The sequence below is a fragment of the Artemia franciscana genome, chromosome 11 (assembly GCF_032884065.1).
Source record: "Artemia franciscana chromosome 11, ASM3288406v1, whole genome shotgun sequence".
NCBI lineage: Eukaryota > Metazoa > Arthropoda > Branchiopoda > Anostraca > Artemiidae > Artemia > Artemia franciscana.
The window spans coordinates 13,660,264-13,677,942 of NC_088873.1; the positions used below are offsets into that span (position 1 = coordinate 13,660,264).

The following is a 17,679-nucleotide window of genomic DNA, read 5'->3' on the forward strand; positions in this document are numbered from 1 at the left end:
ATCGGGAAAACAACTATTTCTGATTTAATCTGATCCGGTCCGGAATTTGTGGTTGCTATATGTCACTTGGTTAATACCAAGTGCCATAAAAACAATGCCGATTAGATAATAAGGTACTTCAGAGAAATTTCTTAAGGCACTTCAAGAGAAATTTCAGCTTTGGTCCTGTAACACTACTAATTAGTTCTGTCAATTATCCAGCTGGCTTTGATGGGTTTTTTTCATTCTTTCAAAGATGTCGCCAGACGCTGTAATGTTAGTGGTGCTAGGGAATTTTCACCATGTTAGATTACCTAAGATCTAACTCTAATGAGTTTCCCAGTCTTTGGTATAATCTGTTACGCCCCACGCTTTTTTTTTAAACTTAAAGGAATCTATGCATTTTGTTTTAATCAGATTTCGGAAGTTAGAGACTTCAAAATTAATGTCATTGTTTCCCTTGAGAGCCAGCCAGTTTTCATTAGTAATCCATTCGAAAAGGGCATCATTGGAGATAGAGTGATAAGAGAACTCAGAAGTTTGACATTCATTTATGACCAGGATATCATCCAAAACCTTTTTCATTAAGATCCAATCACCTATTCCTAGGATAAAAATGACATAATTTTCACGTTTTTCAAGAATTCCAGCTTGCTCCTCCAACTCCCCCCCAATGTCACAGGGTCTGGTCGGAATTTAGAACACGAGCTTCAAAGCACAAGATCCTTCTAAATATCAAATTTCATCAAGATCTGGTCACCCGTTCGCAAGTTACAAATACCGCATTTTTCTGGATTACCCCCCCCCCCCTAACTCCGCCAAAGAGAGCAGATCCGGTCCGGCTGTGTCTGTCTCGTATCTTAGACTTGTTTTTATTCTTCCCATCCAATTTCATCCTGATCTCTCCGCTTTAAGTATTTTCTAAGATTTCCGGTCCCCGCCCAACTGCCCCCCCCCCCAATGACGCTGGATCAGGTTGAGATTTAAAACAAGAGATCTGAGTTACTAGGTCCTTCTAAATATGAAGTTTCATGAAGATCCGATTACTCCTTCGTAAGTTAAAATACGTCATTTTTTTCTAATTTTTCAGAATTACCCCCCCCCCCTCAATAGAGCAGATCCGTTTCAATTATGTCAATCACGTATCTAAGATTTCTGCTTATTTTTCCCACCAAGTTTCATCCCGATCCCTCCACTAAGCGTTTCTCATAATTTTAGGTCCCCCCCCCAAACTCCCCCAGTGTCACCAGATCCGGTCGGTATGTAAAATTAGAGCTTTGAGACACGATATCCTTCTAAATATCAAATTTCATTGAGATCCGATCACCCGTTCTTAAGTTAAAAATACCTCATTTTTTCTAATTTTTTAAGAATTAACTCCCCCCCCCAACTACCCCAAAGAGAGCGGATCTGTCTCGGTTATGTCAATCATGTATCTAGGACTTGTGCTTATTTTTCCCAACGAGCTTCATTCCGATCCCTCCACTGTAAGTGTTTTCCAAGATTTTAAGTTTCCCCCTCCAAACTCCCCCTCCCAATGTCACCAGATCCAGTCAGGATTTAAAATAAGGAGTTTAAGACACGATATCCTTTCAAATTTCATTAAGATCTGATCAATCGTTCGTAAGATAAAAATACTTCATTTTTTTCCGGATTAACCGGCCCCCACTCCTCCCCAGATGGTCAAATCGGGAAAACAACTATTTCTGATTTAATCTGATCCGGTCCCTGATACCCCTGCCAAATTTCATCGTCCTAGCTTACCTGGAAGTGGCTAAAGTAGCAAAACCGGGACCAACAGACCGACAGAATTTGTGGTTGCTATATGTCACTTGGTTAATACCAAGTGCCATAAAAACAATGCCGATTAGATAATAAGGTACTTCAGAGAAATTTCTTAAGGCACTTCAAGAGAAATTTCAGCTTTGGTCCTGTAACACTACTAATTAGTTCTGTCAATTATCCAGCTGGCTTTGATGGGTTTTTTCATTCTTTTAAAGATGTCGCCAGACGCTGTAATGTTAGTGGTGCTAGGGAATTTTCACCATGTTAGATTACCTAAGATCTAACTCTAATGAGTTTCCCAGTCTTTGGTATAATCTGTTACACCCCATGCTTTTTTTTAAACTTAAAGGAATCTATGCATTTTGTTTTAATCAGATTTCGGAAGTTAGAGACTTCAAAATTAATGTCATTGTTTCCCTTGAGAGCCAGCCAGTTTTCATCAGTAATCCATTCGAAAAGGGCATCATTGGAGATAGAGTGATAAGAGAACTCAGAAGTTTGACATTCATTTATGACCAGGATATCATCCCAAACCTTTTCCAGATAGATAGTTCCTCAAGAACATAATAGTACCCCCCCCTGAAGCTCAACCAGAAACCTGTTAATAGCAGGGTAAAGAACAATGTTTTCTCCAACTATGTGGTTGGCCCAATAAGCTGAGCCCTCATCATCAGTAACCAGTATCTACAGGATTCATCCTTATTGCTTGCAAGAGTGATTTAAGGCAATCAAGTTAGTATTTAATATGGCAAATTAGTTATTTGCCCTGAGGGCAAGAGTTAATATGTAGCTTGCCAAGTTAACTCTTTTCCCCCAAAGTTATCTGATGAAAATTTTCAGATGGTTATTTTATTCAGCATAGTTAAAAGATCCGATAGCTATGCCTGGTATATATGCATTGTAGCGACCCCACTCAAGTTCTTGATCTGAGCAGAACTGGTTTATCTGACCATAAATGAAATTTATTAAGTTTGCCATATGTAGTGATAGAGAATAATGTCTGACCATGGATGTTAAAATGAAGATTTGGGATTTGCCAAGTCCTGAAGAAGAGGAAATTAGACTTTTCCAGGATAAACGGGTGTTACCCAAAACAAAACAGTGTGTCCATGGAAACAGCATGACTGTGTTTTTTTTTTTTCAACATAAAGCATTTTCGGAAGTGAACAACTAAGCCATGTAGGAAAAGTCGTTTGTGCGTCAACACGTGGTTTGCTGACAGTAAAATTTTATTACTTCTGTTAATTTTCTTCTGTAGTTTCCATAATTGCGTTAATAAAGTATTATGTTTTCATCCTGTTTTGGTATATTTCACCGAACTTCACTTCTTGAATGGGGTCGCTATAATACAGAAGTACCCAAGTCTTTAGGGACAAAATGACCCCCCCCCGATGTCCCTGGGGAAAGGGCTGTAAATTCAGAAACTTGCCCATTGTTTACGCATGGTATTTGTTATTTGGAAATTAGTACATTTTATGATGGGGGTGGGATGATTGGAGTTGGTTTCCAAACGGAGAATTTTCAGTGGAGAGAAAAATTGACAGGGGATTAACTTTTCAGGCGAAAATTTACATTGGGGGAATTTGACAGAATTCCTGTACGAAATTATTTTTATTGTCTTACTTTCTTTTTACGAACTCAATTTTGCATGTGGAGATGGCATGGGAATCATCTGGGGTATTTTCAGCGTGTTTCGATTTATTGAAAAATATTTCTATGGAGGAGGATTTCCGGAGTGATCGAGAAAACTGTTATAAATTAACGTATATTTCAAAAGAAAGTAAGTTCAGGTGAATTTTTCTCGTTGAAACGTCCACACGAAATTTTTGGCGAGGATGGAACTGTCTCGAGGGAATTTTGCAGAGAGGTGGGGATGTATTTTACCACGGAAAAATTTCCCCTGAGGGAGAGGGGAATTTTTCATGAAGCAGTGACCCAGATTTACTGTCCTTATTTCAAAAACGATCAATAAATAAATACAAAGATCAAGTTTTTTTAATAGGAAAGAAGGAGCAACATTAAAACTCAAATCGAACAGAAATCGCTCCGTATATGAATGGATTGCCTCCCTTCTCAATACCTTGCTGTTTATGCTAAAGTTTGACTGTTGTCCCCATTTATTTTAGGAACAGATACTGAAACACAAGGGCTGTTTAATTAGAATAGGAAGTTTTTTTTTAAATTTACTGAAACTCTTGCGTAAAAAGCAATGTATTGAGGAAAGGGGCGACCTCTTATAATTCTGAATAATTTCTGTTCGTTTTGAGTTTTAATTTTGATCCTTACTTTCAGTATTTTTTTTTTTTTTTAATTCAGTTTCTTATAACGAGTATCCAGGGTAAACCCAAGAAAAATCTACTTTCAAATTTAATTGCCAACGATAAAATCTCTTGGAAGCGTTATTAACCGAAATGGTGGAGGGATATCAGGAATTATGGCAATTAGTGAGCCATTTCTAGGAAAGCCAAAGGGTAAATAAAACTGCATGCTTTGCTTCAAAGAAAATGTATTCCAGCATTAGTTTTTATATACTACATGTATAAAAAAAGAACTAAAAACTCGTGAATTTGTGCTTATATATGTTTTTACTGTGTATTGTGTTGATGTACCTCGTGGTCTTTATCATCAACTTTCTATTTAGGCTAGGTTAAGACCCTAGTAAGGTTTACTTCAAAATTACCGACAAATTTCTTTTTAATTTATTTGTTTATATATCCATAGTATCCGGCAACCCCCCCCCCCCCACATAGTTTCCAAGCATACTCTAAATCTTTCGAAGAGTACCCTGGCTGAACCCAAAGAAAAAACAATAATAATGACTTAAAATTCAAACAGCGTCTATTTAAAGAGGAACCACATTTATTTTTTATCAAGTTCAGATGCAGATTAAGTATTGCAACATTGACCAAAAATTTTTGTTGTTTACTTTTGCAAAGGTGATATCCTTGGTGTGGCGGTTGAAAAATCAACCGCCACAAAAATTTTTATTGTTCTAATATGCTTTACTTGTGAGACGGCCTTTTAGCCTTTATGTGAGAGCAAGTGAGTTCTCTTATCTATAGTATTTTTTGTTCTTTTTGGCAATTTTCAGCGCTAATACTAGGTTCAGATGCATAAAATTTTCCTTGAAGGTTGGAAGAAAATCCTTAAAAGGTGAAATTAAATGTGTTCAGACGTAAAGAGACCTTTTAGTTGAAATTATATTGCGAATCCTGATAACGGCTCTGGTGCTTTTAGGTAAATTAATGGTAGTTCGTTTGAGGGTCATTTTTGAGTAAAATTAAATGATGCATAATAATGAAAGGCTTAAGAGGGTTTTGATGATATAGTATATATTTTATTAAAAAGGTAATAACCAAAACTGTATTTTTCCCGTATTCATAATGTCTATTTCTTCTAATGTTTTATGCATGTATATTTCAGGTCTATTTCCATTAATTTGCTAATTTTCTTATAGCCTATTAATTTGCTAATTTCTGCTTCCACTAATTTTCCAATAACAACTCACGGCAGCAACAAACTACCTGAGACCAGCACTGCAGTATACGCTCCTCCTACATCCCAATTTACTCAAAACTTAACTCTTTACACCGCTTCTGATTTTCTATTTTTGTTACATTGTTCTATATTTCAGCGGTTACTTTAAAAAGATATTTCTGCGAAAATTATAGATGACATCAAGCACATTACTTAGTTGAAAATCTCTAAATATTCAATCTCGGGAACCATGAAAGAAAATAAACCATTGCCATATTCCAGACAGAAAAAATTAAAGACACATAGATACTCATTTAATAGCTCAAATCCTGGCACATTTGGTTAACAAGGTAAATAAAAGACACCCCCCACAACTCGTATTTTCCCAAAATACATCTGATAGAAATTTTGAGATGTCTATTTGTTGTCTTAGAAACTTCAAAAAAGGTTCATTCGATTGAAAATTGAAAGGAGGGCAACTAACCCCCCTCTCACGCCCAACATTTCACCAATCACATCCAATCAAAATTCTGAGATAGCCATTTTGTTTAACATAATTGAAAACTCCGGATATTATGTCTTTGAGGATTATATCTCTCTGAAACCCTTCAAGGCAAGAGTTGTAAGTCATATGCCCTGGGGGCATATAAAGTATATGTATAGACACTTCAGAGGGGGGATTATTGGGTTGTTAATTTGATGTTCTAATGGCCTGTATAAGATTCAGAGTGATTGGAGGGTGAACACCCCCCCACACCTCGTATTTTCCCGAAATGCATCTGATAGAAATTTTGAGATGACCATTTGTTGTCGTAGGAACTTCGAAAAGATTTTTTTCAATAAGAAATTAAAAGGGCTAGTGCCCTTTTCAATATCTGAAAGTGATTGGAGGGCAACTAACCCTTCCTTCCATGCCCACCATTTCCCCTAACGCATCTAAGCCAAATTTTGAGAAAGTCATTTTGTTCAACGTAATTGAAAGGTCCAGAATTGTGTTTTTAACGATGACAAACCCCCCACAGCCCTCAGGGCAAGGGTTATAAGCAGCGCCCTGGGGGCATATAAGGTTTATACAGAAAGGGTGTTCTAGCGTCCTTTTTAAGATTGAGAGTGATCGATCAGGATCGTATTTTCAAAGGTTAATGACGATGTCAGTTAACTTGAAAAGTGAAACGGACGCGGCTTTAATGAACTGTTTCATTTTCATGAATTAAAATAGCCAGTGTTTCCACTTTGAGGGATTTATCCCTTTCTGAGGGATTTCTAGGCTTTCCGCGGGATTACTTTCTCTAAAAAGGGATACGGGATTTTTCAGGGATAACTGAGATATTAAGGGATTTTCCCTACTAAAATAGAGATATTCAGGATTTTCAGTTTTGATGGTGTATTCAAGGATTTTTGTTGGTATTTGGTGCAGCTTCCAGAATTTTTTATCTTTCCCTGTAAGGATTTTGTTTTTCGTCAGTATGAGCGATATAGTGAGCTACGCGCCAACTTTTTCAAAATTGCTTGGCAACTGTTTCAAAATTCAACAGCGGCAATTGGAATTGGCTAGTTGAATAAGAAGAAACAAAAGGAAAGTAAAAGTAAAAATTTCTGAATCAATCTGACATCTTGTGAGGAAGAATTAGCAACAGTACTAAAAGGATTAACAAATAATAAGATCTCAGATGCTGATAGTGTGGTAAGTGAGTTTCTTTGATATGGTGGCTCTGAGGTTAGAATTAAGTTACTGAAGATCATGAATACGATTTTTAAAAAAGGGGAAGTACCTAATGATTTTAGAAAAACCATAATTAAACCACTGTATAAGAAAGATGATACGAGTGAATATCGTAATTATTGAGGCATTAGTCTGGTCTCATTAGGTAGCAAATTACTTAGTAATAAGATGCTTTTTAGACTGAGAGATGCTGCAGACAAAGTGTTAAGAGAAGAACACTGCGGTTTTAGAAAAGGTAGAGGATGTGTCAACCAAATTTTCACTCTTAGGTTAATAATTGAGAAGTGCCCTACTTGTCAAACACCTTTGATCCTAGCGACTGGTTTTGTATTAAATCAGGATTTAAGCAGGGTTGTGTTTTATCCCCCTTTATATGGATCATTTTGATGAACTTTGTCTTAAGAAACACAGGAAAGGTAATAGGAGACTACGGAATCAAATGGGGAGGAACAATGCTCCTGGACTTAAATTATGCTGATGATTTAAGCATCCTAGATGAAAGTTTGAGCAAAATGAATAAACTTTTAGAGGTTTTGCGAGTTTATGTTGCTAGAATAGGTTCGAAAATTAATGTTAAGAAAACTAAGTCACTTAGGCTAGGAATAAGTGAAGATGAAAAGGTTACGTTGGGTGACGAAAAGATTGATCAGGTGGGCAGCTTCACTTACCTTGATAGTATTATTAGTAAATACGGTGGGAGCAGTGAAGATGCTAAAAGTAGAATAGCGAATGCCCAGGGTGTTTTTTCCACAGTTAAAAAGAGTTTGGAAGAATAGGAAGATAAGTCTCCAAACCATGATTAGAATATTGGAAGTTACAGTAATGACAGTGGTCAAATATGACTCTGAATCTCGGGCGCTCCGAGAAGCAGAAGATTTACTAGATATTTTCCAGAGAAATTGCCTATGGATTGTTCCTGGTACCCGGCTGACTAACCGTATTTCAAACAGTAGGCTGTATGAAAAATGTGGTTTAATCCCGCTTTCTGGGGTTATAATGAAAGAAAGGTTGAAATGGCCAGGGGACGTTCTTCGGATGAAGGATGACAGATTGCCTAAGATTGTACTCTTCGGTCAACCGTCTATGGCTAAATGGAAATCAGGTCGTCTTCGTCCGGGGTGGGAGGATGTCATTAAGAAAGATTTAAAGGAAATTGAAACTTCCTAGGAGGGTGTAAAGAGGGAGGCTTTGAATAGATACGGATGGAGGTGGAACATGTGTAGCTGTGATGGCCTCAGGTGACTTCATGCCGCGGTGAGTTGTTAGTAGTAGTAGTGTATAAACAAGCATGACATAACTTATAAGCATAAAATATAAGCATAAACAAGCATAAACTAAGGAACATTAAGAGCAATTAACTTAAGAGCATTGACTAAAATAAATCCCTATAATAATGCTTCTGCAATAACTAAACCAAATTACTCAGTTAAGAGTATTCTTCATGCTCAAGCGCAAAGGTAACATTAAAAAAACTAAATCTTGTTTTATAAAGAGGGTCATTGGTGAGTTAGAATCAGGATAATCAGTGAATCAAAAGCAAAACCAGTAACTAATCTTCTTCTTTAATTTTTCCACCATCCTGTTCTGATAGACTTGGTCAAATTGGCCTATGAATGGTTGGACCAGGAACCACTGGTTGAACTTCGCTGAGATAAGGATGCTGGGACTGTTTTGAAAAACTGTTCATTTTAGTTTTATTGATTTTATCCTCTCGTAAGTTGTTTTTTCTTATTTGTATTGCTGAGGACGGCCCTTGGACATAGGGCCAAAATATTCATTCTAATTTGTTTGCCAATGTCTTAAAAAATTCCCTATTGTTCTTCTTGTTTTTGGTGTTTGTGATGGAAAGGCAGTGTGGTCTTCGTCGTTATTTAAGTTTAGGATAGCATATTATGTTTTCCATTCACTAGGTCTATGTCTTTTAATATTTCTGATTATTTACTTTTACTTGCTACGGGACCAGACGTGGACACCTCACCCAGCATCTAGAAGACTTTCAATGATTGACTCTCATTTGTCGTGATCTTGTGCCAGATCTTCAGCAAACCAGAGCTAGCAACTCTTCTACTTTCTGCCAACCTTTCGAAATCCACCAATGGCATTGAGCTCATTTTTGACGACTTTCCACCAATGCTTCTGGTACCTCCCATTACTTAAAAATGAAATGAAAGAAGTAATAGGTGTCCACGTAGGTCATACGGGAGTTAAATCAAAATATGTAGACATTGCATAAAATGTTGCATAGCCACACCATATGTAGGAAGCAGAGGACATAAACCCTGTAAACATGACTACCCTTTGATACAAAACTCATCTTGTGGACCTTCTGCATCCCCTCCTGCATCTTACTGATATTAAACTCGCTAATTGTCAAGTAGAAGAAGGGGGAAAGGATCATTCATTTAAAAAAAATGCTAAAAAATCGACATTTCAATCCTAAAAAAAGGAAAAAAAAATCTGAGATGGTCAATCTGAGTCTTCCGGTTCAGTTATAAAGCCTGTACAGTATAAGAAATGTCCAGAAGATATATTTAGAGCATTATACTAGCAGTTAAGTAAAATTATTAATAATGATCAGACGTTATAACTTTGGCCATTCCTCAAGGGCCACAAAAAAAGCAATTCATTCCAAAATAGGGCGAGGAGGTGTCATAAGAAGGGACTTAAAGAAATTTAGGACTCCATGGAGGTGAGTGAAGAGTGAAGTTTTGAAAAGAATACAGCAGAGGAGCTGTGTGCGCAGCTGTAATAATGACCAAAAATGCTTGATTTTGCAAATACTCAGCTTAATTTTGGTCCATGGCACAACCAATATAAGATCCAACTACCACAGCGAAAAAACTATAAACAGTTGAACAAAATGATATATTCTGAAGAAAAACAAAACAAAAGCATTTTTAAACTGATCTTCGTTGTTTAACTTTGCTGGATCGGAACATTCAGAATAGTCGAGACTGAAAGAAAAAAAAAATCAAAATTACAGATGCTAAATTTCAAGGTAAGAAAAGCAGAAATTGCTGCCAATGATTAAACTACAAAACAAGCTCCAATTTTTTTTCATTTGCATTTGACGTTCTAAATTTATCAATCATTCGAGGACAGCATTTTTTCTATATTTAATTTTATGACTAATATAATTTTTTTAACGGAATTAACACAATTTTCGATTTCTTAACCAATTTTAGTTTAGAATTGAAACATAATTTTAATATCTTCTAATTCAAATTTGTATTTAGTGATGTTGTATTTTTCACTTTTCAAACTAAAGTATATTTTTTGTTTTCTAAGTTCTGTTTTTCTATTGAGAACTTCTTTATTTTCTATTGAGAACTTCTATTGAGAACTTCTTTATTCTCGTAAGACAAAGAATTACAAAACACCTCAAAAGTCTTACCAAAGAAAAAAGAAACAGAACGTAGGGAAATGAATATGGCTCTTATAAAACCAAATAACACAGCAAAGATATTAAATAAAAACACGTGTGTATCTGATATAATTTTTGTATGAATATATATGTTTACATATATACTTTCCCAAGATGCCAAGTTGAGGACTGAAATCTTAGTTCTTGAAAAAAATTAGAAGGTGTGCGTTTTTCATCGAAAGAAAATTTTCTACTGGGCTTGTCTTCTGTTCTCCCATAAAACAAAAAGTTAAAAAAGAGCTTAAAGCAATTAGCCAAAAAAACAACAGATCCTAGGCCCATGAACACGGCTCTTACAGAAATTGAAAACCAGTAGTGCCAAATACGGTATAGCGGTGCTCATCTGAATAAAAAGATTTGAAAACATTAGCACACAAGACGTATAACCGGAATATTAAATTCATATAGATAACCAGGACCCAGCTTTTCTCACCAGTGGGTCTTAGGAGTCCAGTTATTCTTTTTTGGCGACATAGGATTTTCAGCAATCGATAAAAATGATTGGAATAATTAATGATCCCATTATTGTAGCATAAAAACAAACATCTGTTCACAATGCCCGAATTTCTAAATTAAACAATCATAGTGTATCTGGCATCCAAATTATACACAACATTATAAAACAAATAACATCGCTAATCCGGCTGCGAGATATGCACGGGAATCTGTTAGCAATGATGCATCATTCTCTAATGTATCGTTCCTATTTGGAGCCTTATCTTAACTTTGGAAAAATTCACTTCAAGTTATTTGAAACTGACACATGTTTGAAATATTAATGCTTTATCAAGTTTGGACTCCCAACCAAAAATAAGTTAAAGTTAGAAAGATGTGTCGGGGATACCCCTTTTTACAGTCATTTTGTTGGGCGAACTGTTCTTAAAATAAAAAAAAAAGGTTAGTTAGGTTGAGTTAGGGCACAACTAAGGTGGATAGGCATGGAATAAAGGTAATTCAAATAGTGTGTGAGTATTATGGGCATTTTAAAGGGAATTGGAGACCCCAAATAAAAGGTTTTCAAAGACTCATGACTAACCATGTCCATAGGACTGTGAAGGCAATTGGGCAACTTAAATTGTTCTAATTATATGAGCTTTCCCTCGTGGAAAGGCTCCCCAAAATGCAGTACAATGTGAATGACCAAGATTTTTGGGTTGACTCATGACAGACATATTATGTCTGCATCAAATGCATTGAGTTTGGTTGTTTTGAGGTTAGGTTCCTTTTTCAAATTGTGCATGTTATTTATATGCAATCCTAAGGTATTTTTAATGACAGATTTTGTCATAATTAGATAGCAGACGCTCAGTTTTATCCATCTTTGAATTACATTTTGGAATTTGCCTCAATTTTTAATATTGAAAAATAAACTGAAAGCATGCAAAAGCAAGTAAATTTTCCTATTTTTATGCAAGTTTAAATCTCTAAGAAAGATTCAAAGCAGGATTGCAGTTCTAGGTCAGTGAATAGACAGATCTGAGAAAATAATATTTCCAAGGTATAGGTTACAGCTGTGTGCTTGCCAAAAAATTGCATATTTCCCAGCGGATATACGCCTTACTAAAAAAAAACTAAAAATATTACGTTCATCTTTTTTGGACAAAAAGGAATGAGAATGGAGAAAAATGTTCATAAATACAACATATGGGATCAAAAACATAGGCTTTGGGGGCCTTAAAAAATTTGACATATTGAAAATAAAAACATATAGAAAAACTTCACACTTCATTTTTTTGGACCAAAAGCATTGGAATACACCTGGGGAGAAAAACTTGGCATTTTTAAAACCCAATTTTGTGATCGACCTTGAACGAGAATAAAGATTCTTTCCATGCCAATAACCAAAAATACTGAATTATTTGACCTGGCCGTACGGCTGCCACTCAAAATTGAACCATATTCTAAGATTTACACAAAAAAAAACACGAGGTTTGAAATCAGTTTAGCTAATCAGTAAAAGCAACACAGCAAGTTAACAAAATACTTCAAAAGTACAAATGGAATAAGCAAGTAAGTAATCAGTTTCGTATTCAAATTCCAAATTACATAAAAAATGAACAATTATTAACAATTATATGAACAGTATTCAACCACTTTTGATATTCATTAAGAATAATATATATACTTATTATACTTTTTGAAGAAAATTCACAATATAGCCCTTGTCAATAGTGACAGAAGACATAATTAACAGTGCTTTTTTTAGGAAATCAGCATGAATGAACTTCTGAATTTGTTTTCATTCAGGATAATCAAAGAAATTAGTTCTGTCTGACAATTGGGTTAAAGTGTTCACGGACGTGCAAAAAAATATTACTAGTTATATATTATATATTAAATATTAGTAGTTACATATTACTAGTACTAGTAAATATTACAGATTACTAGTTAAGTAATACTAGTTAATATTAAAAGAAAATATTACTGTTAAAAATATTAGATTTTCAACAAATATAAAAAGTGGCAAGACTGGAAATATACCGAGATCGAAAAATAAAACCCAACCATACTAATACTAGAGCTTACCCCTTCGTGGATAGCGAGAATACCATCATCTTCATAAGCTAAAATTTCAATGTATGCTCTTCCGTCACCACCTACGGTTATCTGTTTAACACAGCTGTCAGGGTTGCCACTGATAATATCGCAATAGGTACCAGCAGGAAGACAAGTCTAAAAAGCATTATTTAAGATGAAATGAAATATAAAAATTGAATAAAAGCTACTATCAGAGGGTAAAGATTTATCCCAAACCGGTAAATTTTTTTTTAGCTTTTTGAGTCATTAACTATAATCTTTTGAGTCATAGATATAAATATTGTTTACCCTTTTTATAATACATTCAAGGTGATAACAAAGGAGTCAATAAAAAACCTACACGAGCAGAAAAAAAATACAGATAAAATAACAAAAACAAACAGAACATTGCCAACGACGTAAAATTTACACACACACAAAAAAATTATAATATCGTAATAGCTTCCAGCAGGAAGACAAGTCTTAAAAAGTATTCTAAATGAAATAAAACAGGAAAATTAAGTAAAAAAAAACTATCAGAGGGTGAAGAAATATCCCGAATTGGCAAAACTTTTAGCCTAACAGAAAAATATTTTGCTTTTGAATCTTTATGTAATTCAAATAACAATTTAAGGAATGAAGTGGCGGATTCTTAAGAAGTAAGATTTACCAACTTAATCAGTTTATGGAATCATGACAATCACGACTAATAGAGAAAGTTAACATAAACCTTACCGCAAACTTTGCACACCCGATTGGAACCCAAACCGAATTAAAATATTGGTACCGAATATTGACCCTTGCATGCTAAATTGATATCCTTTAAAGTCGCATAAAAAACAATTCAATCAGCCTTTACAAATGTTGCCTGGTGCCCGAGCTGCACCATGAGTCACAATTGTTGACAATTCGAGCTGCACCATGAGTCACAATTGTTGACAATTCGAGCTGCACCATGAGTCACACTTGTTGACAATGCTCATCTCAAGAAACTACGATGGCCTATATAATTATAACTGTAGCCTTACGTAATTTTTATTAACCAGGAGTGTGACTATAATGCGATCCTGGTTTTAGTCTTTGACAAACGGCAGAAAAATTCAATTCTGTAAAGTGTGATAGGTACGAAAGGTTAAAGCAAGGACGATAGGCAATAAGATACCAAAGCGACAATGTCTTATTATCATTAAAAAACGACTAGCAATCCAATGGTTGCTTTCAGAAAAATTTTGCCAATATAATATTAATATAACTGCTTATTCAAATAAAAGCTATGCTAATTACAATTGTAATTGATAATTACCAGAACTTTGCAGTAAGAGCTGCAAAAACGAAACTAAAAACTGATGAAACACGTTTTGGGAAAACACTGAGGATTCGAAAACTACATATGTTTCTCATGAAGTGTTTTTCCAAATTTTTGGGATGGCTTCTGGCAACAGTGACATGATATACGCATTAGCGCTGCAAAATTTAATCCAAATGCTTGTAAAATGCTACTTCTAACTTGACAGGAAATAGATGTTAGTAAAACATCCTTAGTTACCAATGTTTTCAATTCGCTTGTTTTATTTTTTACGGTGATATATAGATTCTTATTATTACTATTTTGAACTAAAAAAACAACGCTAGATCGCAAATAGTGATTTATATATATACATATATATATATGTATATATATATATATATATATATATATATATATATATATATATATATATATATATATAAGAAATATCTATAAGAAATTTGAATATATCTTACGATCTCATTCAATATAATCTTTTTATACTGGTTATAAGCCCTTTAATAGATTACCACAGTAATATCATGTGTAATGCCAGTAACTGTTCAATATCTTATAAAGCGGTGCTGTCTTCAGAGAGCCCTCGTCTGTTGTATTATCTAGCTAGTAAAAGCTCTAAAGCCGGACTGACCAGCCATGACAAAAACAAAGAAATGAAGATAAAGACGACAAACGGGTCTATGACCAGTAAATGAAAACAGAGAACAGAAAAATCCAACGAATATTTTGCCCGTATAAAACAAGGCGTCTTCAGCATAGCAAAAAAGATAGAAACTAAAACTAGAAAAATAACAAAAAATATAAAACTAAAATAGACTGACATAAAATATATAATATATAATTGCTTGCATATATTTTTTAGTTTTAGTTTCTATTTTTTTTGCTATGCTAAGACGTTGGATATTCGTTGGATTTTTTTTCTCTTCAATTTCATTTAATGGCCATAGACCCGTTCGTCATCTCTGTATTGTTACTTTATTTTTTATTATCTAGCTATGCAAATGATTTTCTAGCCCAAGACCAATGGTATCTCATAGAATAATTTATACGGCGGCAAATCTTACTATTAATGATTACCCGTTTGATAATTGATAAAAAATAGTGTTATTTGATAAAAATTAATGATTTGTACAACTTTTTAATTGAAAATATAGGATAATATAAGTGAAAATTTCTTTTGATATAGCAAAATATTTCGGTGGTCTTAATAAGGACCTGTTGAAAAGACTCCAAGAGTATAGAAACTTTAGTCATCTGCTTGAGGTTCTTCGGATTTTCCCGAAAAATTGCATGTTCCAAGTAGTTTTTGAAGGGTGTGCTTTCAGTGAGTGTCTATTAATAGTATTACAATTAATATAAATTAATAATATTAATATAAAGGTTGGGATTTCTCTAGGTAGTACCATAGTTTTTCTTCTGGATGTTAACGACATAGAAGACAGTCTCATTAACCCTCTACAACGATCTGCTGACGATACGACGACCTATGCAGCAGCCCATAAACACAACAAACCTGTACAAGTTTTCCTATCCCCGCAACTGGATTTCTTAGAGATGGAGCAGTGGTCTGATATCTGAATAGCCAGCTTCAATGCACTCAACATGCAGGAGCTATTATTCCTCCGTTCAAAGGTCTTACTTCATCATCCCGACCTATCTTAAAAGGTAAAACAATCAAGAAAGTAAACAGACTTCGTCTTTTAGGATTTATTTCTTTTCAGCCACCTCTTAGGGCATACATCTTGATCATGTCCATTCCTCCTACACGAGACAGCTGGGTATTAATCTTTATTCTAAGAACTTTTTACAATTCAGCTCGATTATCTTGCTTTACAAGTCGTGCATATAGCTAAACAGGGACTCTTGGCAGGGGTATTTTTGGCAGGCGCTCATAAAACACTAAAGACCCTACTCTAGAGGATTCAAAATATTGCTTCAAGGAGAAGTTGTAGCACAGACTGGTTATCTTTACGATCTCTAAGTGAGAGGTTTGATGCGGTGTCGATCGCTATTTTCTATAAATACATATGTTGGCCTCCCTCTGGTGAACTATCTATACTTGCAACGTCGGTCGCCAGGCCAATACGGCAAACACGGTGCGGTTAGATTGCCTTCAAGAGGAGTCACCCCACACCGGGTACTTGAAAAAGCAGATTTTTAATACACTGCACATCCGTTTGAAATGGTCTTTCGATGCATCTCGTCCCTGAAAACTGGTTGATTGATTCCTTTAAAATGAAGCTGGACAGACATAGCTTTAGAGTGAAAGCCTTGGTAAAAGGTTCCCTAGTGGCACATCAGGTCACAACTTTTTACTCGGTAGCTCTTTTTCAAGGATTTGAAACAATTTATGTGTCCATAACTTTTTAATAAAAAATCCTAACATTTTTTAACCTCCATTTTCAAGTCGACAATCTAATTGGTCGAGAAATTTTTTGGGCCTTTTTCAATTGGTAAAAATCAAAATGATAGCCGAATGTACATATTTCAAATACCATACCTGAAGAGTTTGTTTCATATCGTAACCAGCATTATTTATAGCGACAAATCCTTTTCCCCCACGGCAAAATGCAATTTGGTTGCCACCATCATCCCACCAATCATTCATTGTAGTACCTAAAAAAATAACACAGGTAATATTGTAAAACCCATTAAGAAAATGTAGACAGTACTAGTTCGTAGAAGCTTCATATAATCGAAATGGCCGGTAAGTGTTGCTATAGCCCTTAAATAAAGCAACATTCTTTGTCCTCTTCTTCTCAGAAGTTAGATATAGTACAGTTTTTTTTAATCTTTTACTCAATTAACTAAAAATTGATTTTTACAATATTACAATATCACTGTTTTTCAATCTCATCCTAGTAGTAGGAGAGGGGGAGAGGAAATAGAAAGTAGAATCTACTTCAATAGGAAATATTTCAGAGTAAGACAAGAAGTCTCACAAACGCGCAAACGAGAACGTACATCGGAGCTCCCATGACAATTTTCTGGAGAGACGTTTCTAGAGGTGTCCATGAGCAGAGGTCATCCTTACATTAATATGTTTATAAATAGTTTATCAATAATATGTTTACCAATTTATCAATAATTGACCAGTTTTCGAAAACTGAAGTACAACCTTTGCCTGTTTATTTTAGCTCGCCCATGGCTTGATACAAAGATCCAGGAAAATATAGCCTTTGCATCTAATTAATTTTGAGAAGCGTTTTCCACAGGATATATTTTTCAAATATAAGTAAAGAGCCGTATTAAAACCTAAAATGAGCAGAAATAAAGCCATATAATAATTAAAGCTTAAAATGAAAAGAAATTACGAAGAATGAATAAACAAAACCCAAAACAAATATAAATTAAATGAAAAATTACACCGAATAAAAGGATAGCTGATACTACTATGGATGAGTAAACAAAAAACCCCCCCAAAAAAACAGAAATTAAAAAGAATAGTCAAACTGAACTGAACAGAAA

At 34.8% G+C, this 17,679-nt stretch overlaps 1 protein-coding gene across 2 annotated transcripts in view; it reads right to left on the reverse strand.

The window, feature by feature from the left end:
- Positions 1–9,815: 9,815 nt before the first annotated feature.
- Positions 9,816–17,679, reverse strand: part of LOC136032844 (alpha-amylase 4N-like) — a 47,182-nt gene continuing 39,318 nt past the window's right edge. Inside the window, exons 10-12 of one of the 2 annotated variants that reach the window (XM_065713254.1) lie at positions 16,712–16,827; positions 12,915–13,061; positions 9,816–9,918 (exon numbers count right to left, since the gene is read on the reverse strand). In XM_065713254.1, coding sequence (XP_065569326.1) covers positions 9,904–9,918; positions 12,915–13,061; positions 16,712–16,827 — 278 coding nt within the window. In that variant the 3' untranslated portion in view covers positions 9,816–9,903. Of the gene's footprint in view, positions 9,919–12,914; positions 13,388–16,711; positions 16,828–17,679 lie in introns of those variants that run through there. The other variant, XM_065713253.1, reaches the window with a different exon arrangement.